A 14,448-nucleotide genomic window follows, 5' to 3' on the forward strand; every position below is an offset into this window, starting at 1 on the left:
TTGTGGCCTGCCGCAAACCAGGACACTGAGTGGCATCAGTTTGATGGTGATGTAAATGCTGCCCTCGAAGCATCATCAAGGGGTGATGTGCAGCTGATGTGCACCATGATCATTAGCATTGGCGCTGAGAGATTTGGGACCAAACAACCCTAAGCCATAGACTGTATGAAAAGATGGACAACATGACAGCTCCCTAAAAGTGAAGCCAAAATACTTCAAGCGCCCCCTGCTGACTGGCTGCAGTATAGGTCATAAAGCCTGCCTCCTTCATGTTAACGGATGGGACATGAGGCAAACTATAAAATCTAAATACATGCCAAGTTTAGTTTTAATTAGTTATTTAAAGCTGTCAAAGGATGATTGACAGCTCTTGACAAATACGGCTCCTGCAGCCGATCTGTTCCTGATTAGCAGAGTAGAGGAGGAACGGCGAGAGGAGACGTAACTAAAACAATCACTACAGTCATTGAAGCTCCCATATCTGTGAACGTTAACCTCAGACCAACACAAGAAGCTGTTCTGCTGTTAAACACGCCGATGTGAGGGATCTGTGCTGTTTTTTCGGTCAGTTAGGTGTGTGTTTTGGTTAGCGGAAGTGGCCACAGCGGCGCTACCCAACGATCTGTACTGCACACTCTGGCTCCAAATGATGTCAACAATCGCAAGATGGCAGCGCCTATCACGGGGGCTATTTTGGCATCAATTCCTTACAATGAGAGCAGATGGAGACGCATCGTCCATCTATATATACAGTCATTGCCCAAAGCTAGAAACAACATACAAAGGCCAAATCGGCAGGAGGGTAAGACTACTCAGCCCAGGTTTCATTTTAAGGTGTACAAGCACTATTCCAGTGGAGGTATGCATATGAGATATATATCATGTAGTTCTACACCATCTCCTTTCTGAGTGTGGAAGGCAAGGTCTTTTTCTAGATCCTTGCAACCTGCCTAACAGAGTATCTCCTGAGGTACTCCTTTATTGACACTGCAGTGCAGAAGGGAGGTGTCCCAGGCATACCAGGCTGTATAGAACACACAGGAGTGGTTACTCAGCTGATCTGTGAGGCAAGAGAAAACAGAGGAGAGTTGATTGGTTAGACCTTGCCAATGCCTACAAATCCATTCCTCTTAAGCTGGTGGCAACAGCCCTGATGCCCACCCTTGTGGCAGCAGGACGAGCTGGGCTGGGCAGCTTCAGTAGACGTTGGTATGACAAGGCCCAGCAGAAAGAGAAACATCAGCTGATACAGGGGCAGATCCATGCAGAGGTTGAGGAGGAGCACTGCATCAGGACCGTGGCAATTCACAGTCAGGGGGCTTGGACTAACTGGGGCTACAGAACTGCCCTCAAGATCACCTGGACGGAGCTTTGGAAGTCAGAACCAGCTAGAGTCAAGTTCCTGATCCAGGCAATGTATGATGTCCAACCAAGTCTATCCAACCTGGAGCATATCCTAAGCTGCTACCCAAAAGCCCTGAGAGAGGGGAGGTACAGGTGGTGGCATGACCAAGTGCTCAGGGCAGTATCTGAGACCACTTGCACGGGTATTCAGCAAAACAAACAGCAGCTGCCCACCAGGCACAACATCACATTCACCTCAACTGGGCTGTTAGTCACAGTCTACAACTGGCAGCTGGGGGCCAACCTAGAGAAGCAGCTGAAGTTCCTGGACCGCATTGCAAGGACTACACCTTGACCAGATGGAGGAGGACCACGAGTGCTGCTGTGAGCCTATTGAGGTGGGGTGCAGGGGCTTCGCAGGCCAGTCTACATTGGTCACTCAGTCTCCTGGGCTTCAGAGGGTTGCAGGAGAGAAGAGCCACCGGAGGCTGCAGAAAAAGCTTCAAGGTGGCTGTGGATTAGGAGGGGTGAACCATGGCACAGCGAGCTACTTGGACACAAACCAGGGACCGATCACCCCCGACTGGGTTTCCAGGTGAGGGTGTCCGATAATCAAAGTCCTGAAACCCCCTGTGATCCTGGGTTCATCACTAAAGATACGTCCAAGTTGCACCAGCTGGTGTTTCAAGAAACTAGATGAGAATGGCCTTTAGTCATTTAACACAATTTTGAACAAATGTTAATTTGGACCAGATAATTATCACAATTTATCCAGAGGGGAACATGAAAAAGCAGCCTAATTACAGAACTCAAATTTTGCCTCCTCCATACATAAACTAATTTATTTTGACAAAAATAAAAACGATGTGTATACAGGGGTTTCAATGCTCTGCTTCATTAGATGATGAAGTATTAACACTTTATGTAAGGTTACTCCATGATCAGTTAGTCTATGATCAGGACAGAGTCAGTAACCGGTCATAAAGAGCTGTATGTCTTTACATGTGTTTGGGTATTCAGCATGTCTGTGGGCATGCGTGTCCTATGATGTCCATGTTTTACATCCTGAGTGGTCTGGAGCTGCTTTGGTAGGATTTTGCGATAAATGTATGGATTTGGTTTTTTATTAATGGTTAATAAACACCTAAAACATTTGCCAGAAAATCACTGACTTGACAACCTCTGCAAGTTTTAAATGGCAATCCAATAATTGTTGAGATGACTCAAAACAACACACCAACCATCTGGGGAAAGGATATAAAAGTCAGGGGATCACTAAAGATAGCAGAATATATCCTTTGGGGACCGTAATTGTCAGAATTTTTATGGCCATCAACCCTGGAGTTGTTGAGATACAAAAGTAGTTAACTGACACATCAACATTGCAATGTCTGAAGCCATGCTAGTGGCATTTTACAATCACTCATCAATTATTCCTGTATATCACAAAACTGCTTAAAAATGTATACTGTGTACATTGCCACATCACGTCACGACTTTCGACAAATCTATGCGGTGACAATGATGTCACTTAACACATGTCTTTGTCTCTCCCTGAGTGGCTTCCAGTTAAAAAGCATCCATATTTGGGTTTACAGTTTGGGCTGAAGGTTAGAATATGATGCGATGCGATGCGATATGATACCACATGACATAATGCGATACAACGTGATACACTTTATTGTCCCTGTGGGGAAATTTGTCTCAGACTGTTTGTCTGCGTTTGCCTCAGTGTAAACTAGGAACTCAGAAATTGACAGCAGATCATTTCGATTAGTCACAGCAGCCAGCCTGCATGATGTACCACATTTTCTCAGCATTGTGGATTCAGCAGAGCCTCTCACAAAGTCACGGCGATCATGGAAATCTGCATTTCCTCTTGCATGTGAACAGCATTTCAGTAAATACTGTGACTGCTACTCGGTCCACAGCTCTTATTTAATTAACCTTTAGGGGACATTTGCTGAGCATGCACACGGTTTTCTCTGCGCTGTGTTCACACAGCTGCAGAAGCTGGCATCAATACGCTTCATGCTTCTTATATTATAAAGTTGCTCTCCACTGACAGCCTCTGAGCACTTGCTCCAGAACACCTCAACAGCTCAGTTTACTTCCAACATTGAGCAGCTGGTTCAGGAAAACTGGAGCAGCGATGCTCTGGTCAGGAGCCCTGTTTGTCTAACCCAGCGGTCTGCAGCCGTGAGATTAGTTCATCCTGTCTGCTCGCACCTGTCAGAGGAATCAGCTGCTGGAGAGTCGGGCCAGAATGAGAAACTGTTCACACAAATCTCTCTACGACACATTCTTGGATACCATTTTTATAGACAGCATACAGCTAAAACCATACTGCTGCAGGTTTGCCTCTGCTCAGCACTCCCACAGCTCCCTGCTTTAATGTTTACCATAAGCAGTGATCACTTTTCAAGGCTCCACGCAGAATTTAATCCTTCCTACACACCCAGTTTAAAACTGAATACAAACTTGGGGGATGTTCGTGTCGTCTTATATAACCGATATTAAAGTGCATTTCTAAGTATACTGCACAATATACATTGAGCGGTTTGAAGTTTAGTAACGCAAGTACAGTACTATAAGTATTTTGAAATACTCGTACTTCTATTCTTCTGTGTCATCTGCTGTGCTGTGACTCCTACTCTATCATGTTTCAGAGAGTTTAATGGACTTAAAAATACATTTTTTTAACAGATATAGTTAGCTAGTTATATACAGATATTCTTACATTGCAGATTAACATTTTTCATACAAAACATATTGGCTCATAATATATTCTTTATAATCTACCTTAAAGTAAATAAAATAAAAATGTAAAACAAAATACATTTACAACCTAATTAACATGTCAATAAAAATAAAAGTTTATATCAAAATTTGTATTTTTGAATTAGATTTGCATTGTTTCACTTGAGTTAAATATCTGAGTACTTCATATCCCACTGCATCTACATCATAAACTGTATATGGTACCATCACATCATCATCCTGCTGACTGCTGTGCAAACTGAGAGGCTGCTGCCCTCTACAGGTGAATATATGTCAACAACAACAACATACATATTGCATATTAGAATTCAGATATTGTAACTGTACTGTTCATTTATTACTACAGAATTCAGAGGGGTTGCATTTAAGAACTTATGAACACCTACACACTGAAAAGTATTTTACGTCCTTAAGTATTTTGACAGTTTGGACAGTTTCTGTTAAATGGTAAATGGACTGAATTTATGTGGCACTTTTTTTTGTCTTCCGAAACCACTCAAAGCACTTTTACTCTGCATGTTCACAGTCACATTCACACACTGATGGCAAAGGTTTAATCTGATCTCCAGTCAGATCTATATACATTCATACATCTATGGCTTTGCCTTCGGGAGCAATTAGGGTACGGTGTCTTGCCCAAGACACTTCAACATGTGGCTGTCAGGGATTGAACCCCCAACCTTCCATTACTGTTGTATAGCTTAAATGCTGGGTTCATTTCTTTAACTCCATCCATCCATTATGTATACCGCTCATCCTGTTTAGGGTCAAGGGGGGAGGGCTGGAGCCGATCCCAGCTTGGCCGAGAGGCGGGGGTACACCTTGGACTGGTCGGCAGTCAGTCACATGGCTAATTTCTTGAACTTGTTTACATAATTCATACAAAAAGTCCCAGAGTCCCCGCTAGAGTGACCCAACACTAACAATAATAAGAGTGATTTTTATAAACTAATTTGTGCTGCCTTATGATTTGAGTGACCTTACAGTATTAAAGGCGACAGAGTAACATGGTTATTTGTTGCCACCTTGTGGTTCAATCTGACTGACCAGGTTCTCTGGTTAGATTCACATCTTTCTTTCCTCTAAAAGGACCCAGACCTCCTACATAAATAATTGACGAGATATTGACGGACTCCTGCCAAGCCAACCACCTCTCTCTGCTCAATACTTAATCTGGGCAGTGTAAGACATGATGTCTGTAAGGGGTAAGACCAGGGCCCGTATTCACAAACATTCTGAGAATACTCTCAGAGAGCTCCTAACTTTGCTTAACAACTTCTAGCAAGGAGTCCTAGCTTAGGAGTGATTTAGGAACACTCTCAGAGCAACTCTGAGCAAGAAAGAGAAAGAAACTGTTATCTTAGTGTGGAGGCGTGGTTGACCCCGTTGCTAGGTATGACACATTCTTTCAGAAGCTGTGATTGGTTGAACCCAAAAAATAAACAAAAAAGCTCTCTTAGCAATAATGAGCATGAAGGATAGTGAAATAGATCGGCCTAATCATAGAATCTAGTCATACATTGTGGAATTATAAACACTATGAATATCTGTGTTGAATAAATTGTCATACTTTAATGTTTAAAGTCATACTTTAATGTAACCAGCCTACAGAATGTTTGAAAACACATGCTCACTTGTGCAGTAGCCTCTTCACATGCTGATATCTATATTTATTTCATCACATTTATTTGCCACGCTGGTAATTAATCTAATTGATAAGAACGAGGGGAACTTTGCTCAGCTTTCATCAATTTCTGGGATTGTTGGCCAGCCTATAAAAGAAGCGGGGTTGGCTGGCATTAAAATCTTTCATAAAGAAACCATAACGGACACCGTCATGGAAAGAAGAACGAGAAAACCGAACTGGACAGAAGAACAGTGTTTACTCTTAGCTCAACTATTTGAAGAGCGTAAAACTGTTTTACGGGGCAAATTCGGCCCTGGGATTACAGCCAAAGCCAAGAGGCAAGCATGGGAAGAAATAGCACACCACATAAATGCCTCATTTCCTCTAGTTGTGCGCACAAGTGAGGAGTGCGAAAAGCGATGGTATGTGTTGCAATCTAAGGCAAGAGGGGAGATTGCAGCACACAAACAGGGGTCTGCACGCACAGGTGAGTGCTGTAGCCTACCACTTACCTACAACTTCTGGCAGTTGTGAACTTAAATACATAATTTTATTATGCCCGTACTGGATTGTTTTTAGGGGGTGGACCACCTGCTAAACAGCTCTCTCAAGTAGCTGAAACTGTGTTTAATGTACTGGGACAGTCTGAAGTTTCCGTCACTGGGCTGAAGGGAGGCATTGACAGTTCAATGATGCAAATACAACAAAGGTAGGACAAGCTTTCACAAATCAATAGGCCAGTAAACAGAATGTCAATAACATTTAAGCAGCATATTTAAGCAATTTCTCACATTTCTCGCATGCTCATTATCCTGGTGGACACTTGTTCAAAAATCAAAAAAACAAACAAACAAAAAAAACAATTAAATACAGTTTTGTCTCCTTTTCTGCAGCCTTGAGCCATCAGACATACGGGACCTTCAACGCCCCAGTTTTACGACCCTCAGTCCGAAGCGTCTCAGTTGAGCCTGCCCTCTGCTACCGCTCCAGCACCATCCCGGCAGGACACCAAATTGGCACTTGAAGTGGACGTCCTCAGACCGAAAAAAAAGTGCTATATTTATAAGAGGCGTACTACAAATGAAAAATTGATCTCCTTAAAAATAAATTACATGACAAATAGAAATTATGCATTCATGTGTCTTTATGTGGAACATGTCTCATGTCTCTAACAACACGTTTTCTAATGTACGCCTAGTAAAACTGTATGGTATGTTTGTTCAATACAGACACCAGTTCTTATATTACATGGACTGTAACTTGCCTAAAATGCAAATTTGTAAATTGGACTCTGTAAGGAAGCCCATTCTGAGCCATGTCCCTCCCCTGTGGAGGAACGTCATCACCATCATCCTCGTCGTCATCGTCACCATGCCCCTGGAGAGGCTCTGGGATGTGTCTAGCCTTGCAGATGTGAAGAATCACACAGGCCGTGATGACTTTGCAGACCTTAGATGGCATCAGCCGCACGTCTCCATGTAGCACATGAAAGCGTCACTTCAGTTGGCCAATACCACGCTCCACTACTGCCCGTGTTGTTTTATGGGCCCTATAAATTGATTGAACATCAGCAGCATTATATTCAAAGCAAATGAAAATAATGTCAATATTTTTTGATAGCCTACATGACACTATTTGAGGGAAATATTTAACTTATTAGGATAGTCAAACATGCTCCTTAAATTATATTTCCATGCAAAATAATGCCACAGCCTACTGTTTGGGTCACCTGTTGTAATTCAGCTGTGGTCCCCGGTTTGGACGGAGGTACGGTGTTGTCTCCTAACAAGTGGCAACCGACTGGCACATGATGTCCTTCACATAGCTGTCTCAGTCCACTCTCAGACAGTATCCTGGCATCATGAGTTGACCCTGGCCATTTTGCAACAATGTCTAAAATGTAATAGTTTGCACTGAATACAATTTGCACATTGATGCTGTGGTAACTTTTTTGGTTTATAAACCTGTCTTCATTTTCAGATGGCGCTGTAATGCGGACGTGTCTCCCATCAATGACACCCACAACACTGGGGAAGCCCGCTCTGCCCATGAATGCCCTTTTGTGAGCCTGCAGGGTGTGAACATCCAATGGAAAATAAACAAATCGCGTCACAATATGAGGCTGACAAAGTGCAACAATTGTTTGCGTGATCACCCTGCTAATTGAAGGTTGCGAAAGACCGAGGTCATCCCTGCTGCACTGTTGCATTTTCCCTGTTGCCAGATACCTTAATGTGGTGATCACTTTCATTTCCGCCGATATTGCATTGTTGGGTATGGTGGGAGATGTGAGCGCATCTCTAAGAAGATCTACAACAAACATGATCCCTGCGCGATCCAATCTGTAACGTTTAATTAGCTCACTGTCGTTCATTGTTTGGAGAACATTTCTCCTAACTCTCCGTCTTTCAGCCGTTTTCTCCTCTGCTTAAGAAACTCTCAAGCCTCTTAAAAGTCCTCCTCACTACTCCTAACACTTTCTCACCTTAAGAGCTCTCTTAAGGGCTGAGATGCTTTGTGAATAACTCTAATCTTTAACAGGATCTAGTCTTAACTTTAAGGGGAAATTCTTAGAAAACGTCACAAAGAATTTTCTTAGAATATCGTCACTAGGAGCAACTCTTTGTACAGGAAGCTTTATGAATACGGGCCCAGGAATCTGCAGGACACTAAGATATTTCATCCATCCAACTCTATCTGTTCTTCCATGCCTGCATTTGTTCATGTAATCTAACCCCTTGTCTCCCTTCTTTTTCCTCACAATGACAAAATAAATATTTAGACACTTACTTGTTAAACATCATAATTTGACATTTAACTTCCATTAATATTAAAGATTCAAAGGCTGAAATGTACTCGTAGATGTATTGTCCACTAGAGGGAGAAAGTGCACTCTAAGGTCATATCGCACCTCTTTAGGACAGAGGCCTTGACTGGCTTACCTTTTTGCATTTGCAAAACAGTTAAAGGAAACTCCACTCGTAAAAGCTACTGATTCACTCAAACAACTGCGGTTCATTACATTCATTTTAGCATGATGATTAGCCATTCAAAATTTCAAATGTGTGCCAAACACCTCTATTCCCCTCTCCCTTTTCCCCAGAAACATTTAAGTATGAGTGAAAATATATGTATATATATATATATATATATATATATATGTATGTGCATATGCATATGTGCATATGTGGTAGCTGTCAATCAGACCTTCCTATAAATGATTTGGCTTCTCAGTAACAAAAGGATAACACCAAAGAAAGCTTCTCAGAGTTAGTGATTCTGGGAAGGAAACATAACTATAACATTCAGATTAAATAATGTTTGTTTTTTAAACAGTATTGGCAATTTGTTTGAACATGTTTTTCTTCCAACACTTGAGTGAAGATTGATGCCACTCACATCTCTGTTGGTTAAATATCAAGCTATTCTCATGAGACAACTAACGTAGCCAAGCACCAAGACTGGAAACTGTTGAACAGCTAGCCTCCCTCTGTCCAAATGACAATTGCCTAACATCACATTTAAATTACATTGATCATCCAGGCAGCAATCTCTGGGGTTGAAAAAATAAAGCCTTCAAGTGCTCCTTGACTGGCCACTTAAGGCTGGCTCCAAAAGTGAGTCAATCCCTATAAGCCCCTTTTACACTGCAGTTCGCCTCAGCGCCGCAACGAAGCACCGGCATCATGCAGCCTTTGCCATTTTACACACACACGGCGCTGTTCCGCCCTGCCGGCTCCGTTGTTTACACAGACGTCGTTTCGCCTCTGTTACGCCTCGGTTACTACCTCCGATGCCGGCTCAGAGGCTTGACGACTCCGCCCCACCATTGCGCCTCCGTGCGTTCTACATATAAGACGGAACATAACAGAGGCGTAATAATCCGGCCTTGAACTGGCAGTGTAAAATGGACTATCGACTCCAATTATTTAAACCTGTCACTTCACAGCTGAAATAAACATGTAAACATTCTTGTACAAAAACAGTTTGGGTTACTTTAGATTTGATCAAAGTTTGAGGTTATGTGCAATGCCTTTTGGAGAATCTTCCATGCAAATGGACTGGACAAATATGACGTGCTGTTCTTTGTTCTAATACATTGTCTAAGACGTCTGTGCTCCAGTCTGTGCTCACATTACCTGGCTTTGTTGGCTTGTTAACTAGCTAATTAGCCAGCTAATGCATTAGCTTTGGGCACTTTATAACTTTGATAACTTAGTGTACACATGCTCCTTGCTTCTCTTAAGCTTCACCCCCTGTGGTCATTTCTGGCCCCCCAAAATACAAGATGGCTGTGGCCAAATACCAATGGGTGACACAACTGTGCTACAGCCACTTTTTAGCCCCTGTAGTTACTTCCTTGGGTTTATGATGGTCGGCAAGAAAGATCTGGGCTCAAAGCCTCCAGTAAAACCACAACTTCTCGTTTTACTGATAATGTTTTTGTTGGGATGAAACCATCCAGTTATTTCAGAGCGCTTTAGAGGTGCTGGTTTTAATTTTTGTGCTGTTGTAAGGTTAGCCGTTTCCCCTGCTTCTTATCTTTATGCTAAGCTAACTCTACTGACAAATATGAGTTGTACAGATATTTTCATCTTAATTTTTACGACAAAGTTAGAAAGTGTGTCTCTCAAAATGTCGATGTAATGCTTTGACTTCAATGCACAATGTTTCGTAGTGTGTATGGCTGGTGTTTTACTGGAAGACACAGACAGCAGGCCCCGCTCAGCGAGCGTCTCACTGAAGGGAGGCAGCATTTACTGAGGCCTATCTAAGAGTCTCGGCAGAGTGTGAATGACGCTATCCTGAGGATCACAGAAACACCATTATCACCACACACTGACATCACTCAGCCAGCAGCAATCCCCTCCACGTCTCACACACACCAACACCACCCGCCTCCTGCAGCACAGTCACTGTGTTCATTGTGTGTGAGGGGGCACGCCGGACAATATCGCCAATCTCTGTCCAAACCGTGATCCAACACTGCTATTGTGACCCGTCGTTTCCCCACTTAACCAGACAAGATGCTGCTCCCGTGTGATGAGAAGAGACGGGCAGAGACTGCCTGGCACTGGGGTCGAGAATGTGAGGAGGGTATCAATCTGTGACGCCAGAACAGTCACTGTGGTGATGATGAGCAGAAAATGTGGGCAGGCTACGTAAACAACACCCAGCCAGGATGTCAACATCATCACTTCTCTACTACGACTGGGTCCTGTCTCCAGCGTGAAGTCAGGATACGTTCACCAGCTACACTTGGAAGAGTTTCATCCTTGAAAGAAGCAAATGGAATTCACGCCAGGACTGTTGGAAAATGCTGCCTGAAGGTGGATTATTTGTACAGGAAACACCAACTCTTATCTTCTACATAATGAACAAAGACCAAACAATTGAAGGATCTTTCAAACTTACTATTATGATGCTTTGACAAAGGCTTTCTGATGGGATGCAGAAGGATGGATGCCAACAGATGACACTCATCTAACACCAAGTAAGTAACTGTTTTCAGAGAAGTTAAGAATGCACAAACAGTGAGCATTGAAATGGAGTAGTTCAGTCAACAAATTGATAGATTATTTAGTTTGTATAGCGCCATATCATACCAAAAGTTATATCATGACACTTTACAAAAAGAGCAGGTCCAGCCCAGACTTTTTGTGATATTATTTAGAGGGACCCAACATGAATCCACCAAAGAGCAATAGTTGGCAACAGTGGCAAGAAAAAACGTTCTTTTAAGGCAGAAACCTCGAGCAGAACCGGACTTATTGGTGGACAGTCATCGGCTGAGAAAGTGGGATAGAGGGATGGCGATGGAGAAAGACAGGCAGTCAGACAGGGAGACAAACACTAGCAAAACAAGAGATAGTAGAATTAGGGCCCGATCAGACAGAGCGAAAAGGCAGTGCGGTGCGCCTCACGTTCTACAGCCTGCAAAACGCGAGGCGCACCGCACTGCCGTTTTTGTTAAAGCTTATGGTGAAAAAAAGAGCAGCTTGCTCCTTTTATCCAATAGGACATTCAGAAAAAACGGCAATGACGTTGGGCGCTTTTCTGCTTTGAGTTGAAGTTTTTTCAAAAACTTCTACAGCTGTACTACAGCTACTAAAACACATTCTGTCTGATCGGGCCCTTATAGTAGCAATGGCGGGAATATGAGTTTGAATCCTGTTGATTTTACTCTGATCATCCTCCACTTTCTGCACAATCCTAAAAGGTTTCTGGTTTTGGATTGACTAAGCTGTGACCACCACCATGTCTGAGCTGCAGACCTTCTACCACCCCCGCCACACTCTCCCTCACCTCCCCGGCCTCTACATGGACCCCACCCTGATCCAGCGGCGCGTCCTGGAGGATCAAGTGGAGCTGTGGTGGTTCAGAGAACCTCGCCGCTCCCTGTTGTGTTACTGTGCCTCAGTGGCCCTCATAGTAGGTCTTGGCCTGGGCGGCGTAGGCCTCCTCTCCACCACCACCAGCCTGTCTGGGGAGTGGCGCCTCGGGGTGGGCACCACGCTCTGCCTCCTGGCCCTGGCTGTTCTGCTCAAGCAGCTTCTCAGCTCGGCCATCCAGGACATGAACTGTGTGCAGAGCCAGCGGCGGATCGAGCAGCTGAAGAGCGGCGGAAGGGCGGACCCATGGCTCATGTTAGCCGTGGGTGTAGCAGTGATGCTCTGTGGGACGGTGCTGCTCTTTGTGGCCACGATTGGAACCAGAGGTCACGACAGAAAGGAGATGTTGGTGTCTGGTCTGGTGTTGATGGCTGCCGGGGCAGGCATGGCTCTGGCTGTGGTGAGCTACAGCATGCTGGTGTATCTGAAGAGAAGAAGGGAGCAGAGGAGGAGGATGATGATGAGGATGAGCAGAGCGAGGAGGCTGGGGAGTCGAGCGGTCAGGGTGTTCAGCGTCTCAGGAGGACAGATGAGCCAGGCCAGGAGGGACGCATCCTCCAGCAGGACGAGTCTCATCTAAACGGACAAAACAAGCAAAATCAAGTCCAAAAGAAAGGATCAGAGACTCCATGAAAGGAAAGATGAGAGGGTCTCTGTCCAGCTCATTCACAGAAAGGAAAACAATGTGAAAGACAACTTAAGGAGCTCATCAGGAGCCGTAGTCTTGGCTGCTGGGGCATCTTCAAATCTCTTTGTGTCCTTTGGCATAACATCATGAAGAATACAAGCAAGTAGTTGGTAACAGACCAACAGACTGCTGAACACTGCTTTTACCGTCTAATATCAACTTTCTGATTCATCTGAGAAGCTATGATTGAAATAAAAACTCATGACTGTGTTGCTTGTGCTTTTATGTGTCATATTTCACTCCACTGCCACTGGCTTAAAGATCAAGGTTGTCAAAGTAAATGACAGAATGAGTGGACATGATATTGGAATAAAAAGAATGTATTTATTGAAGGACATGATCTCAGACTTTACAGAATACAAATGTGTCATAATACCTTTTGTTACCTTACACAAAAGGTTCCTCTTACACTCGAGACACTTTAAAGATGAAACCTGTAACTTTTTGACGATGATGATTCACAGTCGAAATATAATCAAAGAACCCCGTGAATTACACGTCATTTACACGTGCTATCAACATTTCTCAGGAGCAGGGTATTAACAGCTTCCAACAACCTACAGATATGTATACTTACGATAGATCACTATAAAAACATACACACTTCAGTCTTAGTGGAAACAATTACAATCCTCCACATAAAGAGGGAAAACGTGGAGATGTCTGACATTTAGGTTTTCTGGAACAACAAGGTAAATGTGACGTTGGCGCTGTAAAGTCATCTTTGGACTTTTTTTTTTACACGTCTCTCTTAGTCATACTCCTCTCAGTCAGTCATTTATCCAATGGAGACCTAGTTTGGTGAAAACATTGTTTGTCACATTCCAATAAAGTTTTAGGAGCTATAGTCCAATGTGCTTTTTCCTGCTCTGAGTCTGCTGTCCTGCACGCAGTCTGACTGTAGGATGAGATCTGCTCACCACTACTACACTGTATTTAAAGAGACTCGATGACGAGCAGTAACTTTTATAACATACTATATAAATGTGCTCATTTGTAGATAGAAGTTTTGAAGCAACTGTGGCTCACTCAGTGTCACTTTCAGCAGGTCCCTAAGCTGTGGGTCCGTGTAAAAAGATGGATCACATGACAGCCCCCTAAAAGTGAAGCAAAACCCAACCACCATGATTATAACCGATTGGAACAGATAAAAAAGAAATAGTAAATTCTTGTACACAAATTTATTTTCATCTTATTTTCATCAAAATCTTTACTTTGACATCTTAGACATGTTTTAAATTTTGTGTTTGTTGCATATTGATGTTAAAATAGAACTTGGAAAGGACACATGCTGATTTACATTCATTGTATGTGTAATTTTTTACCAGCTATTACACACAATAGTGGCTGCTGATATCGCATTGGCTTATTTTTTTTTTTTTTGACAAGTTATCAACACTTCTGTGCAAACTGTCCATAACATATTTCAAGGTATCTCTTGAGCTTGAAGGGTACGCACTCTGAAGAAGGAGACAAAATAGTCCCTTTTAAAGGTCTTCTAAGAGCAACAGTCGCTCACAGATCTGCTGGTGTGAACACATGAAAAAGGGGCGGGGTCCTCTAACTGTGCTTATAAAAGTGAGTCTGAAAACATCTCATGATCGATTTTAAGGGGT

The 14,448-nt window shown here is 43.2% G+C and overlaps 1 protein-coding gene across 1 annotated transcript; it reads left to right on the forward strand.

Annotated features, from left to right (window-relative positions):
* The first annotated feature begins 10,896 nt into the window (after positions 1 to 10,896).
* tmem125b (transmembrane protein 125b) lies at positions 10,897 to 12,999 on the forward strand. Its single transcript, XM_069685462.1, has 2 exons — positions 10,897 to 11,246; positions 11,973 to 12,999. The coding sequence occupies exon 2, from the start codon at positions 12,011 to 12,013 to the stop codon at positions 12,722 to 12,724; it is 714 nt and encodes a 237-aa protein (XP_069541563.1). The 5' UTR covers positions 10,897 to 11,246; positions 11,973 to 12,010; the 3' UTR covers positions 12,725 to 12,999.
* The last annotated feature ends 1,449 nt before the right edge of the window (positions 13,000 to 14,448 follow it).

This window comes from Semicossyphus pulcher, unplaced genomic scaffold (assembly GCF_022749685.1).
Source record: "Semicossyphus pulcher isolate SPU_LCO1_2020_fin unplaced genomic scaffold, fSemPul1.0.p SCAF_7, whole genome shotgun sequence".
Lineage (NCBI taxonomy): Eukaryota > Metazoa > Chordata > Actinopteri > Labriformes > Labridae > Semicossyphus > Semicossyphus pulcher.

What these genes read in the sequence shown, in the direction of transcription:
- tmem125b (XM_069685462.1), top strand. Translation starts at nt 12,011, where the DNA reads ATGTCTGAGCTGCAGACCTTCTACCACCCCCGCCACACTCTCCCTCAC.